This window comes from Abrus precatorius, unplaced genomic scaffold (genome assembly GCF_003935025.1).
Source record: "Abrus precatorius isolate BTA unplaced genomic scaffold, Abrus_2018 Scaffold5, whole genome shotgun sequence".
Lineage (NCBI taxonomy): Eukaryota > Viridiplantae > Streptophyta > Magnoliopsida > Fabales > Fabaceae > Abrus > Abrus precatorius.
The window spans coordinates 16,365,166-16,390,078 of NW_020874395.1; the positions used below are offsets into that span (position 1 = coordinate 16,365,166).

The 24,913-nt window shown below is 30.2% G+C and overlaps 3 protein-coding genes across 5 annotated transcripts; 1 reads left to right on the top strand and 2 right to left on the bottom strand.

Moving 5' to 3' along the window:
- Positions 1 to 10,178: 10,178 nt before the first annotated feature.
- Positions 10,179 to 13,202, bottom strand: LOC113867507 (senescence/dehydration-associated protein At4g35985, chloroplastic-like). The gene is made up of 5 exons (XM_027502877.1): positions 12,443 to 13,202; positions 11,521 to 11,648; positions 11,147 to 11,313; positions 10,932 to 11,016; positions 10,179 to 10,428 (listed from the first exon to the last, which is right to left on the bottom strand). The coding sequence occupies exons 1-5, from the start codon at positions 13,004 to 13,006 to the stop codon at positions 10,260 to 10,262; spliced, it is 1,113 nt and encodes a 370-aa protein (XP_027358678.1). The 5' UTR covers positions 13,007 to 13,202; the 3' UTR covers positions 10,179 to 10,259.
- A 1,510-nt stretch (positions 13,203 to 14,712) lies between these two features.
- On the top strand, positions 14,713 to 17,606 carry LOC113867370 (cytochrome B5-like protein). Of its 2 annotated transcripts, XM_027502651.1 has the most exons (6): positions 14,713 to 14,798; positions 14,918 to 15,035; positions 15,139 to 15,179; positions 16,196 to 16,273; positions 16,562 to 16,653; positions 17,381 to 17,606. In XM_027502651.1, the coding sequence occupies exons 2-6, from the start codon at positions 14,954 to 14,956 to the stop codon at positions 17,445 to 17,447; spliced, it is 360 nt and encodes a 119-aa protein (XP_027358452.1). In that variant the 5' UTR covers positions 14,713 to 14,798; positions 14,918 to 14,953; the 3' UTR covers positions 17,448 to 17,606. The 2 variants fall into 2 exon arrangements, with proteins under 2 accessions (XP_027358452.1, XP_027358451.1); XM_027502650.1 differs by lacking the exon at positions 14,713 to 14,798 and having other exon boundaries at positions 14,875 to 15,035; positions 17,381 to 17,603.
- Positions 17,607 to 17,611: 5 nt separating this feature from the next.
- LOC113867368 lies at positions 17,612 to 24,073 on the bottom strand. 2 transcript variants are annotated; one of them, XM_027502649.1, is made up of 14 exons: positions 23,987 to 24,073; positions 22,981 to 23,036; positions 22,724 to 22,898; positions 22,430 to 22,531; positions 22,221 to 22,292; positions 21,759 to 21,875; positions 21,561 to 21,638; positions 21,199 to 21,261; positions 21,029 to 21,125; positions 20,370 to 20,448; positions 20,091 to 20,299; positions 19,264 to 19,409; positions 18,773 to 18,895; positions 17,612 to 18,360 (listed from the first exon to the last, which is right to left on the bottom strand). In XM_027502649.1, exons 1-14 carry the CDS (start codon positions 24,071 to 24,073, stop codon positions 18,202 to 18,204), a joined length of 1,563 nt encoding a protein of 520 aa, XP_027358450.1. In that variant the 3' UTR covers positions 17,612 to 18,201. The 2 variants fall into 2 exon arrangements, with proteins under 2 accessions (XP_027358450.1, XP_027358449.1); XM_027502648.1 differs by having other exon boundaries at positions 20,088 to 20,299.
- Positions 24,074 to 24,913: the final 840 nt, after the last annotated feature.

Sequence of the window (24,913 nt, forward strand, 5' to 3'; positions counted from 1 at the left end):
TAATCAGAGAACCAGAGAACTGTTAGGCCAGTTGACATAGCAATTTTTAGTCGCTTAACTATGTTCTCATTAGGGATTTATAACATTATCATTTTGTTTAAAGGATGAATTTAAACTTGAATTAAAGCTTTACAAAATTGCACTTGGCTCCCTCTAATTTTGTCAACTTTATTTTAAATTTGAAGGAATAGAAACGATTAAATCTGAGGTTAAAACTTCTGTTTCAATACCATGACTTATGTCATTAATATTTGTTAGCTGCAATATACAGTGAATGCTATCATGATTAATGGACATGTTTTATTACACAAATTTTTTACAATATCATCATGAAGTAATTTTGAATGTTCACCAGGTCCAGTTGCACCCTCCTCATCCTTGTCACCTGCCCCAGGCGCTCGTGTTGGAACTGCAACATTAGGTCCTTCAAAATTTATTTACAGGTAGTGTTGCTTATATACAAGAAATGAAGACAAATTTATTATACCTAGTTTCTGACTTAATTATTGTTGAAGCTCTCTTTTAGCTGACATTATACAACCACAACACCTCAAGGAGCTTTGCTCAGTTCTGGTACTATATCCGGACAAACTGCAAAGACACTTATAGGTATATTGACATCATACACCACCAATCATCACTTGTGCTACTGGTCTTTGAAGGTCCATTATATTTTCTTCATTCTTCCTTGTATGAAGGGATGATATCAACCTAGAAGAAAGCCTTTGCCTCTATTCCTTGCACGTTTTCATGCTTTTCGTGTTCTTCCAAACAGGCCCAGAATTTTGGTTCTATTTAATGAGTTTTCATTATAGATGGAACAATCACACGGCTTTCAATTTGGCTCATTTAAAAGTTATCTAAAAAATTCTTCAGATAACCAAACCAAGGTAGGTTCATAGCTTAATACACAAATAAAGCATAATGATTGAAAATTGATGAACAAATTAAAATATCATGAGATAGGTTAATAGCTCAGTACACAAATTGAGCGTAATAAGTTCAAAATTGATGGACAGATTCACAAAAATACATGGTTCAAAATTACTGAAGAATGCATATAATGGTTGGTTGACCATGTTGGAGCTAGTAGGAGTGAACATGGATTAGATTTGCTTAAATCCAATCTAAATCTATTTTAAATCTAATTATATAGATTGGATTTTAAACCAACCTATATTACCTTTTTAAAAATAGATTAAAACTGGTTTTAAAATTTAGATATAGTTTAAAACTAATTTCAATAATATATTTTTTTAAACATAGCAAGATTTATAAATATATACTTTTAATTTATTTAATATAAATTAACATTATATAATATTATTATAAATTAATATTTTAAAAATATCATTATAAGATAACAAATTTATTAATATACAAATATATATATATATATATATATATATATATATAAAAGTAATACAAATAGAGAAAAGGAGAAAACATTAGATTCCAGAGCAGCAATTTAACAAAATAAAAATCGTAACTTTACTGAACTAATTCGTGAAGGGGCACTGAAGGTACCACTAAGGCATGAAGGTTTTATTAAATGAAATCCAACATTTATCTTAACCTGAAAAAAAAAAAAGCTGAATATCTAATTTTAAAAAAATTCATATTTTTAAATCTAATTTATTTTGGTTATAGATTGGATCATTAAATTTAGATTTTTTGCACACCCGAGGAACTAGGTTAGTTTATTGTAGATTTGTAGAGATAGGTTTTGTTAGGACTCAGAGTCTAAGTGAATTCTAGTCCTAATTCGAATATTGTTGTAAATAATGTTCTTGCAATTAAAGCTAAACCATGCATAGCAATCTAGTTAGTAGTTAGTGGAGTATGATTCCTTATTCTTTTATTTTTTTTATATGACTCTTATTTTGTTATTTTCCATTATTCACCTTCGCTATATATAGGAGAAGGGAATTAGTTAAGAGCAGTTATGAAAATTAGTTAGAACCATTAGTAGAGATGATTCTCTAAAGAGCTTGCTATGAGATACTCGTTGTACCCAAGATTTTCATTCTTGAATAAAAGATTCCAATTTTTCTTCTTTTTTTCCAATAAATTTTATCATTGGTTTGACCTGTCGGATCATTCACCGAAAAAGAAACTGTGGATTGCAGATCAGTAAACCACAAATGATGAAGCGCGGAGTGAACACATCCTCACAATGATGAACGTATGAATTCTCTAGAGGAAAGCTTAGAAGATTTTATGACGACAATGAATGGGAGAATTGGAGGCCGAATTATCGCATAACACAAGTGCAGACGCGTTGGATGAGTTCCGTTTGATGGCAAAGAATGTAGAGCTACCTTTGTTCAATGGAATAGACCCAAAAGGATGGATTACAGGGCTGAAACCTATTGTGAGGTTCAAGGAATTTTGGATCCCAACAAGATTAAGCTTGCAAGATTGAGCATCGATGGGAGAACTTGGTTTTGAAAGTGTTTCTCTTTTAACTGCTCTTTAAAATATACTTTAGAGAGTTAGTCTTGAACCGCTCTCAAATCTATACTTCTAAAAACAGTTTTTTATTAACTGTTCTCTAAAGTCATACATTAAATAGTGTTTAACAAAAAATGTGGTCTAAAGTCATATATTAGGTAGCAGTTAAGAAAGAAATGCTCTTTAAAATAAAGAACGCTCTTTAAATAAAATAATAATAAGTACATGTGTAACAATTATAGAAGTAAATGTACATGTTAAATCAAATTAGAGCACAACAAAACATAGTCTAATTTATTTGAATGAAAATTAAATAGATAAAAACTAGTGATATAGAATAGAATAAAATAATATCAAAATAAACTAAATAAAATAAAGTATTATCATTCTTTTTTTGTTTGTAACAACTTATTTAAAGCATTATTAGAATTTATTTTAAAAGTTGTTACAAGAATTTAATGGTGTAAAAAAAATTTTAAAAAAATCAAACTAATTTTAACTGTGAAAACGTGTTATAAAAAATTAAATTAATAAGATAAAATAACAGTTTAAAATAAAATAAAAAACTGTTAATTTTCTTTAAAAAATAAAATAAAGTATTATCATTCTTCTTTTGTTTGTAACAACTTATTTGAAGCATTATCAATATATTTTGAAAGTGGTTACAAATGGTGTGAAATTTTTTTGAAAAAAATCATACTAATTTTAACTGTGAAAACGTGTTGTAAAAAATAATTTAAAAATTAAATTAAAATAATAAGATAAAATAACAGTTTAAAATAAAATAAAATAAAAACTGTTAATTTTTTTCTTTAAAAAATTAAAATAAAATAAAATAGAGTGTTCACGATTTTAAAGTTCCAACCCTAGTTGTTTTTTTTTTTTTTTTTTTGCCTAATCTTTGAAACACAATTTAGCAGGTCACGATGCAGAACAGGAATTGCTGGAATTTATTTTATTTACAGATTACCTCATTATTTTCACCTAATCTTTGAAACACCATGCACAATAGTGATCACGCAGATAAAGGAAGCGGGGAAGAATTTTTCGTTCGACAGGACTGGTTGGAACTTATCTTACAAAAGTTAATCCTCAGAGATTACCTCAGATGCCGACTAGTATGCAGATATTGGCGAAATGTTGTTGATGATGCTCTTGCAATTAAGCGAAGATGCCCTCCTGCACCTCAATTTCCATTTTTGTTTATGCTCCCTCCTCTTCGCACCATTGCTAACCCTCCAAACCTTTTGGATCTTTCTCAAGACACCCTTTACACCATCTCTACTGAAACTTGGAAGGGGAGCTTGGACGATGTTGGGTCAGTGGAAGGATGGTTGGTGTTTCGAAAATATAAATTTAATTCTGATCTCAGACGAACTGTTTGTTTACTTGTGTTCTTTAATCCAGTGTCCGGGGAAAAACATAAACTTCCGATGTTTCCACTGAGTTTTGGCAAAAGAGTTAGAACAGAAACAAAGTTCTATTCCACACCTGGTTCTCCAAAGTTTGTTACAGTAGTTTTATTTGTGTTTTGGATTAGAGATCAATTGAAACAGCAATTAGCATTCTGCAAATTAAATGACAAGTCGTGGACTGACATTGAAACACCTGAGTCTCGATCGATAATTATTCATGATTTTGTGATTATTGGTGGTTGCAAATTATATGCTATTGTTTGGGGTGTATTTGATTTCGTGATTGTTTTTGATCTTAGAGATCCTACTGCTATTACTTCTGAAAGGTTGTTTTTGTTAGATCCAAAACCAGTTCCAATGGTTTCACACCAAGAGATCAAGGATGGGCTTCGTTTTATTACTGATTGTGAGGTTAGTATGTTGGTAACAGATCCTACACTTGAAGAGGTGTTGTTAGTTCTTCATCTTCATGACAAAATTTTAAAACCAGCAAGATCTCGTGGGAAACAAAATTCCTTTCGGTGGACTAGAGGGTTTCGTGTCTTTAAGTTGGACATGAGGGAGTGTAGATGGATGGAGATAGATAGTTTGAATGGTCGTTCCTTATTATTGGATTGCAAAGGTATTCGAGTTACATCTACTATGGTCCTTAATTGTCCAGCAAGAGAGAAATTAATTAAAGGCAATTGTGGCAATTGTGTTTTTTTCTGTGTTAGAAACAACCTTGATCCCTACTTGAAGCGTGATCTTGGAGTCTTCTCTTTAATGGATAAGAGAATTAGGCGTTTACCTCTCCCTCCTTCTTTACAACAAATCTCGGGTACATGTTTGTGGTTCGCACCAAGTTTTTGGTAGATAAACAATGTCGATTGTTACTTCCAGCACAATACACTGTTTTATTTTGAATTTATATTTTGAATAGTAGCATCGATTTTATGACTATTTGTCTTGATAGATAAACAATGTTCATTGTTATTTCCAGCATAATATATTGTTTTATTTTTAATTTATATTTTGGTATTAAGTTATTAATGACAAGACGAAATTAATAAATAAATCTTCACCTGTGAAGTTATGGAGGGTCTTCTTTAAGATCAGATAATTCCACCGAGTATGATTCTGATTCTAAGTGTGATAGTTTATATGATATCAAAAATATCGATAAATCCGGTTATTTTAGATATTTTTTTATCTTATAGAATTTATTTCTTAATTCAACTCTTACCTTATAAATAAAAATTAAAAAATTAGTAAATCTGTTCCATCTAGAATAGGAATGAGCAAGGATATCAACTTATAATTTATAATCTGATAATCAAATCGATTTTAGAATTATAAGTTCATTCTATATTAGGTCATATTAAAATAAGGTTATATACATTTTCATTATAAGAATAAGTTATTGGAATATGTCTAAATAAATATTATATTTACATATAGATTCATGTGTTTTTTTATTTTATTTAGTTTATTCGTTTCTCAAAAAATAAAGTGTTACCTTTCATTTGTAAATAATAAAGTGTAACATTCTTAGTAGAAGATGTAGGTTAGGAAGTGTTCCAAACATAGAATGATATGCATGAACATATTTTAGTAAATCCAATAACACTTTACCTATCTAAAATATTTCATTCACGTTATTGTCAATGTACTCATTCAAATCCAACAAAATACTTCCTAATCTTTTAGATTTCCGGGTTCCATCATAGCATTCATCTCAAAGCTTATATTTTCACACCTATCATCTTTATTGGGCTAAGGCAAGAAGAAAATGATGAAAACTCAGTTATAATTTTCAGACTTTTTGAGTTTGCAATTGGGGATAAAATTAATTGTTCATGCAAAATTTGTTTAAAATGTAGGTGTTTAGGCAAAAATTTTATATTTAAAATTATCTATTTATCTAATACAGTTCTAGAATTAGATTAATACTTATTTTGATGCTTAGACTTTTAGACCAATTAATTTAGTTAAGTGTAATTGATGAGATGAATAAAAACAATAACAGTAATAACATAAAAAAAATTTGCAAGAAAAGTTATATTAAAGGAACTTGAAGTATAATAGATGTGACTTAAAATCACAATAAACTTAACACTACACGTGTGTTTCTCATTATGCTGAAGGTAATCAAATTGGAAACAATAGATATGTAATTATATTTTTTTAATAATTGTTTTAATTTTTTAATTGATAACTTTTTATTTTTTAATGTATGTAAAAGCAAACATACACAATTAAAGTTTATATATAATAAATATTTATTCAAAATTATAAGATATAATATATTTTTAATATTAGATATTATAATTTGAATAATTCTGATAAAAATAAGTAAAAAGATTATAAATGTTTATATGGCAAGGTCTCTCGTGAGAACAATTATAACCATTAATTTTATATTAATAAATAATAGATACAGTAATTTATTTAAAAAAATACATAAATATCTTTTAATATATTACTATAATTTAAAGAAAGTATTTAATGCTTCCTAAATTTAAGAGTAATGTGACAAATACTAATACATCTTGTTATTAAATTTTAGAAGGGCTTTAATAATTTACCTATAAAAAATTGTATTGTTTTAATATTTTCTTCATGTTTAAGTTTTTCACACAAACAAATATAAGGAAAGAAATTTATTTACTATAATTAATAATTTTTAAGTATTTTAATAACCATTCCTATGCATATTTGAAAAAAATAATTATTATATTTAATATTTTAACAAAAAAGTAAGATCTTTGTTCAATTTACTATAATTTTACTTTTAAATATATAGATTCAATTAATATAGATTGAGAAAAAATTATAATATTTTATTTGAAAAGAAGGTAGTGAACACACACAAATCTAATAGAGAATATAAAAAGTTTTACATTTTTCATACACATTAAAGTATAAATTTTTATTAAGATTATAGGACAGTCAATTTATAAAATTAGAGCTAAAAAATTGTGGTTAGACAAAATAAAATGAGTCCACACAACTTTGATATAAAAACAATTCTTTAAAATATAAATTTATAATTGCTAGAGCATTATCACATCTAACACAAATATTATAATAATCATACTTTTCCTATACCTTTTATCAGGGATTAATAGCTTACCATGAAAAAATTTTCAAAGAAACAATGTAATTCTAAGAGAAACATTCTATTTTTCCAAATCATAGAAAAATAATATTATTAAGGGACACAACAATAGGGAAAGATATTAATTAATATATAGATTTAATTAAAAAAATATTTTTAGTCAAGTTTCAAAACAAAGAATCTAGTTCACTAAAACTGTGGAGAGAATCTTAACAATAACATTACAAACATATTTATATTTAGACCTTGAACAAAAAAAAACATATATTTTGTCCCTCCTGTTATGAACAAATTCCTATCTATACTAGTAAAAGGTTAGATAGTTAAACTACTCATGATTAAATTTAGAACACAATTTTTTTTTCATAACTTAACTTAATAGCAAAACTATTTCCAATTAACTATTTTAAACCTTAAGAAAATTTAAGTTAAATTGAGACAAAAGCTTTTTAAAGATGAAATATTTGTTTATATTTACTAGTCAAGGAAATTTGTCTAAATTTAAACATATTATTAAAATATTACAAATAAAAGTCAAATAAAAATAAGCTTCAGTTTTTTAATTTAGAAGATTCATTATTTTCGGGCTTGTTGGCATCCTCTTTGTAACAAGTATATTTTTTTTGCATTTTGTTGTTAAAAAAAAGTATATTATTGTAATTTTTTTCTATTAATAATCGTACTATTTTTGGATTTAGAAATCAGAAAAATATTCTGTTATTGATCCTTTATTTTAAATACGTTTTTATTTTGTTCTATTTCTTTCCAAAAATTAGAATATTCACTGGTTTCCTTTTGGTATATATGATATTTTGGGATCTCAATACTTAATTTTTGTAAGATTTAATTTTTATATGATTGATTTGTATTATGAAAATTATTTATTCTATATTTTTATAATAAAAATTATCTAATATTTTTATTAAAAAAACATGTTAAAATATTACCCTCATTTTTTAATTTTTACTATTTTTTTATAATTTAATGAAGGGTAAATAACTAAAAAATGTTATAAAATAAAATTAAGGCTATAAAAAAAATATTTAACTTTAGAATAGATAACATATAAAGGAATGATTATCTCTTTAAATTCTTGCAAAAGTGATAAAACTTTGCAATTAGGAATATATTTTAAAATTTCCTGATAAATACGATAGAACACAAATTGATAAGATATAAGAATCGACTATTATATATATAAAAATAAAATAAATTTTAATTTAATTATATGTTCGATATATATTAAAATAGTGTAATTAACATTTGAGATAAATATAAAATAAAAACATAAAAAAAATATATTTAAATAATAAAATCACTTTTATTAAAATTAATATAATAATTTTAATTAAAAATATAGGTAAAAACTTAACACGAATTTTATATAGTTTCATACTAAACATAAAAGTATTTTTTTTTAATATAAAATAACTGAATTAAATATTATAAACTTATGTGGTAAAATACGATTCTCACTATCTCTCGTCATATCATCTATTTTATCATTTCTTTCTCTTTTCTCTTCAAATTTGTTTCAAATATATAAATTTCATTTTATCTAATTGATCTCTGTTATAGTTTTATGTATTAGCCATATAATTGAAATCAGTCTCATAAAAATACCACCCTTATTTTTCCTCAATAACCAATGGTCAATTTTACCATTTACAAATTTGAAGATAAAACATTAAATTTTCCATTCAATATCAGGGACTTGTTCATTGATTCATCTGTTAAAAGTTCAGAACGTCCCATAAATATTAAATGATATAATAAAACATAAACTCAAATATATACCAACTAAAATGTTTTGAAATTGGAACAAAGAAAGCAAAAAAGTAAATTTATTATAAAAACTAAATGTGAACAATTTAAACTTAAAGGGTTAAAATTACAAGAAAGTAAAATATATAAATTAAAATTGAAATAAAGCCTTTAAATTTTAAATATTAAATCTTGATATACTGCATAAAATCAACTGTAATTTTTATATAAATCAGTGTTAATAGTTGGACTCACCTTTTGCTAAAGAATGCACCCACCATCCAAATCTTGTACTATTAATTAAGACCCCCCATAATTATACACATAGATATTAATATTAATTTCTATTTGTTTGCTTAATATAAGAATTACTCATTCATTAAAAAAATATAGATTAATGTTTCCATGAATGGATATGAAAGCTAAAACTTAAATAAATAAAATATATGAGAACTAATATCTTGATATTAATCAAGTTTGTGGAATTTCAACAACTTTCAAATGGGGGGTGTGACTATTGAAGCTTATATTTATACCTATAATTCCAAATTGACGTAATTCTATGCACATTGGTATGGAAAGACATTATACTAATGACTAAGAGTTATGTGGCAGAGTTAAAATCACACACCAGAAATTTAATTCAGTAAAAATAGAAGCATTTTTTTTTATGAAAAGATTATAATATTTAATATCATTAATATACTTTTATCTTAACTTTTAATAGAAAAATATTTATTAGTTTCTTGACAAATTTCTTTAAAACCCGCAAAAGTGATCATCATCGGCTCTTATATTCCACAGGATTTCATGAAAATGTCTACGTACCATCCATCATTTCCCTCTCTTTTTTATTTGATATTCACAAAATGCCTTCATAAATGATAATTATTAATTATAGATTATAACTACTCGGCATATTAACACTCAATCGACGCAAGTTACGTAAATATTACACACAAAATAACTTGTATATGAAATGCTGAGAAGACAGAAAAATAATGCTCTCTTACTTACAGTTGAAGTTTTTCTATTTAGAGTGCATTTGAATAGTTAGGCTCTTATTTAATAAAAATTTTAATATAATAAATTATATTACAAAAGTTAAAAATGACTTGTTTTGATAAATTACATCAACGATTTATTAAAATAAATTGATTTAACTAAGTGTTTAGTATTACAAAAGTTAAACAACTTGAATATAATATTACATTAAATATTTTGTTAATGCATAATTTCTACTTTTTTATGAAGCATTACTTTTAACTAATATGGTCATTAAGATACTGTTAAGAATAGTTTGTGAAAAAATAAGAACTATATCTTAATAAAATATTTTACAAAAATAAAGTTTAAATTATGTAACTTTTATAAACCAGAGACTTGGTCAAATTGATTCTTCTAGAGTCTGCTTAAGGTTGACAAATACAGCAATACTTACATACACAACCAAAATGATAAAGCAATATATATAGGCAAAAACTTATGCCTTTAACATTTGTCAATACAAAGCAAGATGGTTGGATTTATTTAACATTTATATTCTTTGCAGAATTTCTGAATGCACCTGCAGCATTTGCTGAAGAGGCTGGATTGATGGCTTTCCTTATCTTAGACACATTCCAAGCAGTGTTAACAGCATGTCCTGCAGTTGCAAACACATGCTCAGCAGCCTCCCCTGCTTCTTCTCCAAACCTGTTGCCAAAGGATGCCATGTTATCTTATATGTATACCATTAACATGAGAGTTAAAACATTCGAAAGTATTAAACTTTTATTTTAAAAAGTCTTTATTATATTAGATATACAAAAGTATAATAAATGTTCTGTTTTTTAATAAAAAATTACTATCATTCAAAAAAAAAAGAACTAAAACTTAGTACTAAAGGTTGAAGTTAATAAAATCAATGGGTATATATACGATAAATATAAGCAAGATATGTTTGTTAACTTGGATACTATTTTCCTCATCTAGTATAAAATTTATTACATTTTGTTATTTTCATTGAAATGGGTGAAATAGAATTGGCATGGTGGAATGTCAGTAGCAACATGGGAAGTTAATTTTTCAAGAGAACTTAAATAATTATGAGATACGTCGTTGTAATCAAAATTAAGGGACCAAAGCATAAATTGTCAATGTGGTTCAGCTATAAAATATTCTGCTACATTTTTCGTAGTAATGTAATGATTTTTTACCTGTTAGAAACCATTCTGGTTGCAGCTTGGGAGGTGGCAGAAAAGGTTTGTTTTTCAGCAGCTTCAGCTGCTTCAAAAACTTTGTCTGCAGCATTGAAAGAGAATATACGAATCAAGTTGATGCTGGTTGTTTAAAAGAATAAGATTAGGTGGTATATGGTAAAAGCTGATAATGAAGATCTTAAAACTTTGGTTCAATGAGAAACTTTACTTACTAACTGCATCAAGGGAAGCCAACAGAACCTCTCCAGGGAGCATCTTTAGGAATGCTTGTCCTGGTTGGGATCTAAGCGCAGGAGCCATCACTGATCCACTCATTATTCCAACACCATTAAGCAAAGATTTGCTTAAGTTTTCAGTCATATTTGATAGCTTTCTCACACTATATTCCAAACATGAAAATAATGAGTCAGTTTGAAATTGTATATTATGTGTCCACCTAAAATCACGGAGATGAAAAATAACACCCTTATCCTTAACATTGATTCATGACTTGTACGGTATAATGATATGACCAATTACATCACATGTTCACTGAGTATTATGTTGTATAAGTGTGGTGTGAACTTTTTTTTTTTTTTTCACCTACCGTATGAGGTTTTCATTCATCCCATTCGTTGTGGCACCAGTAGTCTTCTTGTTCATATTTTCTCTGACCATGCCACCATTTTTCTTATCTGCACCACTATTTAGGATCGTTTCCCCTCCTTTTTGGACCTGATTTTCAGCACAAGTTTATGATGAAAAACATTATGATTTAGTTGGTTACTTTCCAAATAATCGTACCACTTTTTTTTTTAATAGAGAGGGGGTGTTGTAATATAAAGTAAACTAAAGTTTTGTTTTAACAAATAGTTCAGTAACATAACATCTCAGACCCAAAAGGTTAACTTTTTAGTTACAACTCAACCCAAAAGCTAGCTGTTAAGTGAGAATCTCATTCATGTTATCAACTGATAACTAGCCATTGAGAAGAGAGAACCCAAGCCCACATAAGCTCACATGAAAATTGCAAAATTCCTATGTGGGTCTCAAGTCCAATACCTTGTAATTTGACCATGATACAAGATCACCAATATTTCAGTCACACTGGCTATTTTACTGGCTTCAAGAAATTACAAGGTTTCAATAAAATAGGGATTAAGGAGTAGATTTCAAAGGGGCAACTTTGTGCATGAGGTTCCCGTGTATATAGGGTGGCTAGTTATATGCACCCTTTATCACTGAAAGCAGATAAAGGCTACGAAAGTTTGATTTTTAAGAATTAGGGTGCGTTTAAATAAGCAACTTAATTAGTTCTTGTTGCATGAAGACTATGACATAAATTTTATGCATGAAACTGAAATTAGTTAAAAAGAATTAAACTCTTCTAAACGTTCCATTGAAACCTGAGATAATGATATTATCACCATACCAAGGATGGTTCTCATAAGAAGCATAGCTTTAGGAAGTAGAAAAAATAAATAAAAAAGGAGATAAACGGTTTCTTTGATCCAACTTGAAAACTAAACCTGGTTCGTGTAAGCATTGCTACACATGAAGATACCCTTAACAATCTGACCAGTCCCTCCAGCAATAGCCTTGGCCAGAAAATGATTATAATCTTCAACCTTTGGAGCAAACTCCTCCCAATCAAGATCACTCTTCTTACTTCTCAGACCAGAAAAGCAAGAGTGTTCCTTCAGAAACGTATCAAGCAACTCCATGCTTCCAAAACTCTCTTTTGGAAAGCTCACACCATAGCTAAGAGGCTCACCATCTTTCACAGGCAAAGAGAAGAGGTAGTGAAGAGCATCCACCTTCACCACTGGCTCATCTTTTGTCAAGGGCCATTGAACACCCTTTCCAACTTTGATGATAGTTGCTAGTGGCACATTCTGGTCCATGATTTTGATGATCGTGAAGTGGCCTTGAGCAATTTCAAGAGCTTCTCCATCATCCATCAGATGAACTCTGCATCCTGGAATTTGAATCAGAGTTTCTTGTTTGATATTGTTCGGTTTTGATAATTCTTCAAAGCCCTCATGGCCATGCATGGTGGTTCCTTCAAATGGTTTGGAGCTTTGACAACCCATCTCTGGTTTTGCTCTGTTTCCCCTGTTATTTTCTTGAAACCGCTTTGAATGTTAATGGAGATAAATATGTAACAGGAAAAAGCTTTTGCTTTTATTCGTGTTGTAGCTTTATTCTGTTCTTAGTTATTGGTGAAAAATATGGTGTTAAGGGAATGTGATGACTTGGTGTGAGAAAAAAAATGGAGAGCTTGGTGAACAATCTGCAATAGCATCACAACTTGCACTCCTACTGTGACACCAAATACTTTATCAATACATGTAATATTCTTTCTTTTATCATTGTCATGATATTATTTTATGATTTTGTTAAGTATCTTAAATTAATAAAATTTTATTAAAAAAAAGTATACATTAAAAAGATAAAAGGGTAATAAATATTTTTTAATAAAAAATATATTTTTTAAATGCTTAAATTCAGTGCTGATTTGAGATTAACAAAAGTTATTATCTTCTTCTGTAATGGTAAGTTTTGTTTTAAAATCTTTCACTGGTGGAATTATGTCATGGACTTATTTTTTTGCATGGTTTGCATACATATAGATGATCAAAAGTGGAGAAAATAAATGCATGTTTCCAATTTCAACCTTTAGGCTCTAAGGCTTTTTTTAATTCTTTCTACCTTCCTTCACTGGTGGCTGGGGCATATGAAATATATAATTTTCTTTTTCTGAAGAATACCTTTCTTTTGTGTACATTTCTGAAGAATACTTTACTTCAATTGTTGGAAGATTTACAAACCTTTATTCTGTTCTATAAATTCTAAAACTACGGGCTGAGGTTGAAGGCGAATCAGATAGAGTGAATCGTGAATGCTGCATGATGGGAATAACTTAAACTAGGCATTGATTCAAATTGTTATTTATTATTATTTTTAGATAAATAAGTGCATGTATGGGAATAACATGTCTTTAAAAATTCTCAAGAAGCTAAGAAAAATATTTTTAATATAAACTCATCCAAAAAAGCAATAAATGCTTTTCACAAATTACTTCGATAACCACATACAGGAGATTTAAAAGTAAATTGTGGATACTTTTTCTTTATCTAACTACTTAGATTTTTTCCACAGAATATATCTTTTTAACATCTCAAAATCTAAGGAAATTGGAGTGCAGGACAAAAGAGAGGAATATAAGGGTATGTTTCTTTATATTTTATTTTAAATAAATAATCACTTCAAAAATCTATGAAAGATAATAATAAATAAATAAACATATAAAAACTTTATAAACTCATTTATGTGTGTCAAAGGATATTGTATGGGAGATCGTTTGAAAGGAAAATGTTATAAGTAACTTTATAAAATTTGTTTAACTTATTTCAATAAATTTCATGACCAAATTTCTACAATAATTTTGATATGATAAAAGTTAATTAAATAAATACACCAAATTTCTCTAAAAATATCATTTAGTAATTTACATTGCTAAGGCATCATTGTCAATTCCTTTTTGGTCCAAGCTAACCTTATTTCTGGAGAAGAAACTTTTTTTTGGGGGCTCAACGGAAAAGAAGCTTAAAGAGTCAACCTTTGACCAAAAATATAAAGAGCCAGCCCAATTTGACCAGGCCTATTTGAGCCCAAATACACGAGGCCTGTATTTAAGGCCCAACACTGGCATCACACACACGCCCTCTCTCACTCTCACTCTCACTCTTACTCTCACTCTTCCTGTTCCTCACTTGTCTCGCTTCTCAGCTCATTCCCCATTGGTGAGTGGTGACATTTGCCTACGTTGTTCTTACGTTGTTCATTTTGGATGCTTCGAACGTGATTGGTCAGTCATTGATTGTAACATGATTCTCTTCTCACGTCTCTTTTCTCTCTCTATATATATATATCTTCAAAAGTGTGTGTAACTTTCTATGAATATAAACTCGCATACCCTTTTCATGTTTTCGCTGTTTCAGATTGAATTAGGTACTAAAGTCACCAAATTTCGCATTATGGTATTGGTAGTTGCACTCGCATTGTTTCTGGGTGTCTTCCTCGCTGTTCTTATTTTGACCCCACGAGACCGTAAATCTGGTTCTTTTTTTATTTTTGATGTGATCTATGTTATGTTGTATTTTCAAATTTTGGGTATGCATGCTCTATGCGTATTTACGTGATTTCTTTGAATCATTCTCAGGGCAAAAGGGAAAAGCTCACTCAAGCCTGGACAATGATAAGGTATTCATTGTATTTGGATTGTGAATTCTACTATTGCATAGGTGATAATAGAACCATAAAGTAAAGCCATTAAAAGTGATTTTCTTTTTGTCTTACTGTTTTTCTTTATCGAGGCTTCTGGCTTTGTTCCATTAAATTTTGGATCTGGGTGAAACTAAATTTTGTGATATCTTGGTTTCAGTTGTTTAAGAAAATTTTGAGCCGAGTTTCTCATGATTTGGTATCATTTGAGTGTTTTAATTCCAAAAGAAAGAAAGCTTAAGTTAATGATGAAGCATATTCGTTGACACTCTTTTCAACTAATAGGTGGTGGGACAAGGCTTATTGTGGGGCCTACTCAGGATTTTACCCAATTCTAAGAGGGCGTTGAATAAGAGAGTGTCAAAGAGAATATCGGTAGCATCCCTTAATGATATGACTTAGTTATTTGCTGGAAGACTTATTTGTCGTTTAAGTTGATCACAATCTAAAAGCAAAGGCATGACTTTTGGAGGCCTTTAAGTCAGCTTTATCTTGGTATGGTTCTATGAGAGGATCAGAGTTTTACCATTTTTGGCTTTGGGGTTGAAATTTTGAAATTCAAGGAAGCCACAAATGAGGAATTAACTTTGGGGAGGCTAGTCTTCAGAATCTTGCTTATTGAGTGAAGCTGCCACCTTACACTTTGCCTAATGAAAGAGAGGACCCACTTAGCATTTAGAAAGAAAACTGTCATTCTTTTTCGTTACATTGTAGCAGCTTGTGTTTAGTTTGGTAAGATGGAAGTGTGCTTACCTCAGCTTCATTTTATACACTGGTCATGGTAAACTAGTTTGATTGGACTGGAAGCAAATGTATCTAGACTTGGAGCGCAAAGCTACTAGTGAACAATGAACATAACATGTTCAGTGTTACATTTTCCCAAAAGTCATTTTTCCTTGGGAAGGGGTAGTTCAAACATGATTGTGAGTGTTGTGTAGTTGTTGTGCAGTACATTTTTATCATATCATGCTCTATATACTGTATTTTTCTTGTAGGCTTCAAAATCCTACAGTAAAACTGAAGTTTCATTGCATAACAAGAAAACAGATTGTTGGATAATCATCAAGAACAAGGTATGATGTTTTACTGCTGTTTCATACTAAGCACCTTGTGATATGCTATTTCCATATCAAATCTTATATTCACCATTCAATCTTATCAATGCTACATTATTTGTTTTTTGTTCAATATTGGCAATGAGTTTGAAACTATAACCTCATACACAGTACCCAAACCCATCACCGCTCACCACTTGCCCAAGCCTTGGCTTGACTACATTATTTGCTAATGGTATGATTTGGCATTTTTACTGTTGTAACTGATCCATAGTTTTCATTTCTTGTGGTTCCATCCCACTATAGGTATACGATGTTACCTCATATGTGGATGAACATCCAGGCGGTGATGCCATTCTAGCACATGCTGGAGATGATTCAACTGAAGGGTTTTTTGGGTATGCATCCATTCCTCTTCCTGCATTGCATGTCTGTAGTGAAGATGCTTTTCTGAATTTACCTCTATTATATATAATTGTTTCCTTACATATTATTTTGTCTCAAATTCCCCAATAAAATATTTCTTGCCTCCTTGGTAATGGTATGTACCTGGAGTTAGATCCATATTATGTATCATGAAACAGCTAGCTATCGTAAACACTTACATTGTTACTTAGGTGAAAGCACATGAAGGGTTTTATATCTAACAATGTGTTGTTTAATATTAAATATGACAATGTAGCATTACCTTCTAAATTCATCACATTGCCTTGTTGTATCTATATATCACAATGTTCTTAGTAGATTCTGATGAATGTTATCTGGTCATACATAATATATTGGTTTTTGCTTGATAATAAATACCATGTTATATGACTACAACTATGAACTAAGCATCAAGGTCCCTCCCTCCTTCAGTCCTTCAGATGATGTATCAAATTCAACGGTAGCCCCCTCCTCATCCACAATAGATACTTGTTTTTCCTAAGACAGATGCAATATCATATGTCAGTTTTAAAACTAGGCATTAGTGGGAGACTCATTTTCCCAAAGCTCAATCCCCTGCTTTATCATTTCTCTATTTATATTCTCTGTACATGTTTGGTTGGTAAAGTTGATAAAACTTTCTTTTTTTATTTTATAATTTTCTTCTCCCTTGCCTCATCTGTCAACTTTACAATGCAGACCACAGCATGCAAGTCGAACTTTTGACATGATTGATGACTTCTACATTGGAGATTTGCAAATATAGCTTAGTCAATAGCTGCTGATTTGAACGTTCCAGAAATATGTGATTTCAGAATTTCAACATTCAATTGCTTGTTATCTCTCCAATTCTTTGCACTCTTTGTCTGATCATTTTTATCTTCCTTAGACAGTAAGTAATTAAGGTTTTACTGTTCAGAGTCAGAAGGTAGTTCAATGCATGATTTTGACATAAGAATGTGATGCAAACTGAGAATGATATGCATGAAATCATTTGTACTCTCGTGCTAGTAAATTGTCATTCATCACTAGCATGTTCTTGTGATACAAGGATATTATGATATCAATGCCACATAGGTCTCTTGGGTATCCGAGTACTAGCTTATGTTCAATTTAACTTTTACAACATCAAAAAGAAGTATTGTTTACTCAAAGTTATAAGAGTATATTATGTCATGTGTAACAAAAATATGGTATTGAGAAATTGAATGTGAATTGCAAACTGTATACGTTTAGCAATTCTTGCATGTTGTACATAAATTACAGAAGTGAATTGTTACAATTACAAAATCAGCTTACAAGAGGGAGGGCCTTGGGCTGAAAATATATGGGATTGAATGGGTAATTAAAAATGATACATATGGAACAAAGATTCTACCAGTGTAAAGAATCAATCAAATCATGAATCACTAAACAATAAATAAGACCAACTGAACTCTCCATCATTACTCAAAAATTGGGTAGGAACATGACACAAAATAGAGATTGAGACTTTGTATGCAGAATGAAGCCATTTCCTTCTACTCGGATCTCTTGGGTTGACGCCATAGTAACAATCTTTTGGACAAAGAACTGAGGAATGAGCCCTTGGTAGGCAACCCTTTCTTGCCATATAAATGTTTCCCTCCCAAGTCTGTGAAAACTGGACCCACATCTTGGCTTTTTGGTGCTCTTTCTATCTGAAAAATATTCAATAAACAATAAAAAAAAACGGTTGAGAAAATGTATTACAAAATTATGGATTGTTTAATTTCAGAAAATACTTGTTTATGTTTAATTTTTAATATTAATTACAAAAATGTCACATTGTTTTCATTCTATTTCTTGTTTATAAATTTTTAACAATTGAAAAGAAAATAAAAATAAGTGACAGTTTTGTAATTAAAACTGACATAGATAATAAACAGAAAATAAATTTTAAACCAAGCAGTCCCTACATGGTTCCAACATTTCCCCTCGTAATTGCTACTATATGCACATTTATAAGTATAGTTACACTTGGAATGGGAAGGTTGGAATAAAAGAACTAGCTTCAATTTGTATACAGAAATAATGCTTACTGAAGTTAACATAAAACCTTGGCCAAATTACCTTGTTGATTTTTCCATCTTTCAAGTAGTATCGAATACCAGACCAATTGATAGATTGAGAGAAATGAGAACGGAATGCACATAGTGGGTATAAAAAGTTATCCACCAACATTGCAATGAATACCTGCTTGAAACAAATATTTAAAATTAAAACAAACCATTGCTTACCCAACTAGTAATTTGGAGTGTTTCACATCCTTTTGCATCAGTATAATTCAAATATTCACATATTATAATCTTTTTTCCACACATTCACACAAGTCCATGCATCTTTTTTATTTCATAGTAACTTGTGCCCATGTCATAAAACACTAGATCATTGTTAATGATTATCCTAAAAAAGAAAATAATATTATCATCGTCAATATAATTAGAGTTTAAGGGTGATAAAGATTTATCAGAAAGCATCCATAGTACTTAAAAAGTGTAAGAGGTCTAGGGTAACATCACTCAATCCATCCACATACAAAGCAAGCTTGGAGAAATACTTACGAGACACCAGTTATAGGTAGCAAGAGAAAGTGGAGGTGTCTCTGGGGACAATATATTGCAAAGTTGAACTTCTATCCTTGTCAAGTTCCCCATTGAAGAAAGAGCAAGAATAGTGCATATGGCTAGGAACCACGTCAAAGTTAACCCTAAGGAAAAGCAAATTGTAAAGGTTTAATGGGATAGTTTATCTTAAAGATATGTTATGGCTTAAGCAATAACAACAACGTATTCTTTAACACATTTTTTTTTTATTATTGGCTAAAATGTATTAAAAATTATAAAATAATGTGAGTATTAAACGAGTTCCACTTATCATTATGCGATTTCCAACAAATTTCATCTAATCTAATTACAGTGTTAAAAGAGTGTGTTGTTAACACTCCTCAAAAGCACTTCTTCACAAGCCTTGTCCATTTTTTATGAATCTTGAATTCATAAATCTTGTAAGGAAAAATGCAACTTATAACAATGGAGAAGAATATGTCGTTGGATTATTAGAAGAAAAAAAATCCACATTATTATATCACAGTAAACAAGTCCATACCTGATTTCTTTCTTTCTCTTAATCTAATACCCCACAGGGGAGAGATGGTAAGAAAGATAACAAATAAACTTGGTATGAAGCGATTATGCAATTGTTACTATAAATTTTATGCAGTAAGTGCATGCTATTCCTGCATTAAAACACAAGAGACTCATCAAGAGTTTCCTAACACTTGACATGAATTGAATGGTATCCCTCACTATGTATCATCATCCTACCATATGTTTACACATGAATCAACACTAATAACCTACCTAAAAGAAAAAGTTAATGTTCTCACCACCAGAAGTGTAGGTCGTTTCTTCAAGTGAGTACCCCTTAAAGCGAAATCTTAGCTCTGCCAAAACATGAATCATTGCCATAAAGTATGGCATTGCAAACCCCCATGACAAATAACAATGAACCGCAAACAATGCACGATTCATTATTTGGTTAACTCTCGTTACATATGACTCCAAAACAAATGTTTGTTTCCTCAAATAATTCCAGTACCTGCACGTTTGAATAATTAACAAAGAATATACAGTGAAACTTTAATTTCAGGTGAGCAATAATCACAAACCTTGCAAAATTAAGATCACTTGCAAGGGGATGAGGAAAGACAGCAACTGGAGGAGAAGTAATGAGCCTTTTGTGTGCTCCTGAAAGTGACAGTGTCATGGTAATGAACCACATAATCAATGGGAATGAATGACCAGGGAAAATATTTAATTATATTGCCAAAAGAGTAACTATGTTAATTGAATCACTATAGTCTCATTGCACTTCTGCTTGAAAAAAGGGCAAATATCAGATATTTTAGTTTTTATTCAAAGAAAAAAAGAAATACTTTTTTTCTGCAAAAGTGCATAAATAAGCAGAAAACAATTGCTAGAAAAACTCTTCACATGCTATTATGTACTATTAAAAAACTAGCTCCTTTATGGATAGATAATCTTGTTTTTTTTTTTCAATGAGAGTGGATCACATAGTTTTTAGCCCTATGAACAGGGTAGAGGGAGGTCAAGAACAACTGTAAAGGAAATTTAATAGGGATTTCATGGTAAATAATATTTCTGAGATTTTGGTTTTTATTAAGTCTAATAGCATTGTGCAACCCAAGTAGCCGATTTCACCTAATCGGATAAGGCTTTTATTATTGAAAATTTCTGATAAAGTTGTTATAAGATGCCTCAAGTGTTTAATTAATCTTAAATTTTGATATAAGTATCCAAGATGTACCAGCTATGGCTGCAAGAGTCATATCATCAGAATATCCACCATCCCGAAGTCCTGAGACTACACCACAATTATCTCGCCTAAAGTCTTCAGCATGCATCTGTAGAAAAACTAAATAGTTAGACTGCAAGTATTTTTAAGCACTAATGAAAATAAAAGTAGAAACTACTTGCCATCATGCACCCTCCCCACAAGAAGAATGTTGTTCCACCAGTGGCAAAGCCCATTGAACAAGGCTGTTGAACAAAATAAAAAATGGGAGCAAATGAGTCAAATAAGTATAATTAAAATACAGTAAAGCCTAAATATAACCATTGGCTCCATTACTAATGTAGTAACATGTTACAATTTTACATTCATAACTGCTAGCTCCTAGCAAGCATGAGACATCTAATGAATTCTGATACCAAAGCCAAAATTCAATTAGCTAAGTTTTATGGATACCAATAGGCTTAAAACAAATGGAAAAAGGAAGAGAACACAATCCTAGACATTTGCTGCAAAGATTAAAGATGTAAATCTAGTAGTTGTGTACCATATGGTATTCATAGATGCAGTAACTCCCTAGACTTCCAGATGGCAAATCAAGAGGGTATCCAGTTTGAATAAATATCTGTTAAAGCATCAAAACAGTTTAGAGTGTAACCAAATAATTTTAGGCAAGTGAAACCATAAATAGTTGAACAGAACACTTAAAGAGAGAACCATAAGAAACAATTTTTTTGAGGTATACCTCAGGGTTTTTCTCCATCTCACGAGTGAGTGCTCCAATTGTTCCTGGATGTAGCCTAACGTCATCATCTAAAAACAATACATACTTGCTGTCTTTATGCATTGAATCCACTCCAACCTGCCCAAGTGCCAATACAATGTAATACTAGTGTAGGTAGAAAATGCACCATGCAAGGACAACTTAACAAATCAACAAGAATGAATTGCCCTGTTATTCCACATCAATACGTAAATGCTAGTCCTTCATAGATGTATTGGCCTAGCAAATGTTATACAGATTATATGTTTTCCAATGACTAGTCAATTTAACAACTAGGATGAATAAGCATGTTCACATACTGACTTCAAATTAAATATAAGGATGAAAACATCAAGTTTCAACTTTCGAATTGAACATGGCCCTACTTTACATTAAAAATACTAAGAATACACACAAAAATACTAGTGAAATTGGTATGTATACCAATTGATTGTGAATTTTTTGACTACAAGTTGTTGACAAACCAGCTACTACAACCCTAGCATCAACCGAACCCTGCATGCATCAAACAGACATTAAATTAAGACAGAAATTTTCATCAATTTATATGAAAAAAAGCCCAAAACTGCAATAGAGTCATGTAAGGGCACTAAAACGATAGAATCAAATTTTAATATGAGTTTCACTTGTACCTCAAATTCTGCTATTAGTCTTGATACAGCATGGTATGCAGGATCATCAGTACTTTCAACCACTAAAAGAAATTCTAAAGGGCCTCCATAAAGGGATGTTAACTGCGGTTGTAAGAGAATAGAACCATAATAACCAAAGATTTCTGGTAAAAAAGACAATCTAGAGTGTTTGTCATTTTTTAAGTTGTTTAAATTCTGTATTTAAGGGTATTTCCTATGCCTTTTTTTATTGAAATTGATTTGCTTGCTTATATAAAAAACATTATCAAAGTTATAGTGGTGTGTGTCCTATACCTGACTCCTCCAGTTGTGGAGATTGTGCTCTCCAAACCCTTTTAGGGGCATAACGACTGTCACTCTTGGCAGATTGACCTGACTGGAGTGCTCAAGTTCATTAATCTCATGGCAAAGGAATGCAAAGCTATTGCCATTCTTCATACTATTCTTTATTCGTTTTATTTCTCTATTCCTGTAAGCCAACAAAAAGGGCTATAAATTTTAGTTGACACAATGATAAATGAGTTTCCTTACTGTTTGACGTCAGTGAGTACCTGACATAAGCGGCACCAGCCCACCCAATAGCAAGGAGTAAACAAATTACACATCCCTGCACATTGAACCAAAAAATGGGAGTTTTATGACACAGCATCATGGTAGATTTTCCCTTAAAAAAAGGGATGAATACAAGTTATAGAAACATATTTGAAGGAAAAACAAATATGTAAATAATTATCTTGAAATCATACAATCCAAAGGCAAGGCATGATAGGATAGTCCAATGAAATGAAGAAAAGGAAGTTCAAAGAAAATTGGGAAAAAAAATTAAAGATCTATATACTACCTCAAGGGGACCAGTGATATACAAAGCTTATATCCATATGTTAAAAAAGCTTGCATTACGTCTTCTGTTAATTTCATTTCACTCGATAAGCATGCAAATTCATAATTTCAGTGTAGTTTGCCCTTTTACCCTGAATCATACTCTTAAGACATTTTACATGAACCAAAATCAACTTAGGGGGAAATTTCATATCATAACCATGTTGTAACCGGATATTTTGCTAAATGCTTCTATTTTGTAATATATATTCAGAAACACCAATGCTTGGATTAGACACCTGCTAATCAGTATGGACTGGGGCAATAATGCTAACTAACAAGAAGTACTTCATTGGCGTATTGTGTGGATGCTACTTATTGCGTATAAAGTGAAGCCACCTTACAAATTGTCTTCTAGATAAAAGAAAAAGAAAAACATAATCCCAAACTAAGTCATAACCATCAAACCAAAGTTAAAATATGAATTGCCTATTGTTACTATATTCGGCCATAACCTCAATTGGCATATAGATAATAAAGAGCAACAAAGTGCACATTGCATATCCATAACCAACAACAAACAAAAATTTTAACGAACTCAAGAAATTTGAATTATACTTTTTTACATTTTAAAAAAAAGCTATGTAATTGCGAAAAGGGGTTGAAAATCGAAGCATGCAATACAGAAAATGAGCAAAGTTGGATGAAAAACAAAGAAAAAGGAGAGAAAATAAAAACCTGGGCCTGAAAAAAAACGGCAAATGGAGAGGATAAGTCATTGCTGAGAGAGAAAAGGAAGAAATCAAGAGAGTCTAAGGAAGGCATTGCTATTGTGACTCTTTTTCCTCTGTTGCCTGTTTTCTTTATTCCTTTGAAACTCTCTGATTCTTTCAACACAAACTCATGCGGGAATGTTCATTTCATTGATTGAGTTAAGCCTATTTCTATGTCTATCATTTGAACCACACAATCTAACACAACACGACCGTTCTTTCTTTTGCTTGTGTTAAAACAAAAGCTTAAAATAGAGAAGATGGGGAGTGACCGTTGGATTGGTAGTTATTAATAGGTACGAGAAACATACCAAAGAGACATTAACAATCATGCAAGGTGTCACTTGCAGAAGATGCTTCTGAATCTTAATTTCTCTTTCTGTCGCTTTCATATTATAACTTTTTTTAAATTCTTTTTTATTTTTACCGAAGTACAAATTAATCTATATTCAACCTTCACTTGATCATCATATTTTATATTACACGCTACAAAAAAAACGTGCCTTCTTTTATTGCTTTGCATGCATGCGTGCCTTCATTTTTATTTTTATTTTTGTGTGATGAATAAATTACTTGGATGGATCATGCTATTTGATTCGGCATACTACATTTACTGAATGATCCACCTTTTACTTTAACATTGTATATGTATATTGGTTAAGGAACTAAAATTTGAAAACAAAAAATATAAATTCTGATAAAAAAATATTTGTTAAAGTCTATATTAATTATTAATGCATCGCATTATGCTTAATTATTATAAAATTAAATATACTGGATGCCTAACACATTAGCATGAGTATGCGGCCATATCACGCATTAGGGAAAAGAAGCTGAGAAGTTTCAACCAAAAAGAATTCACATCTTGGATAATGTCTATCCTAAAGTATTT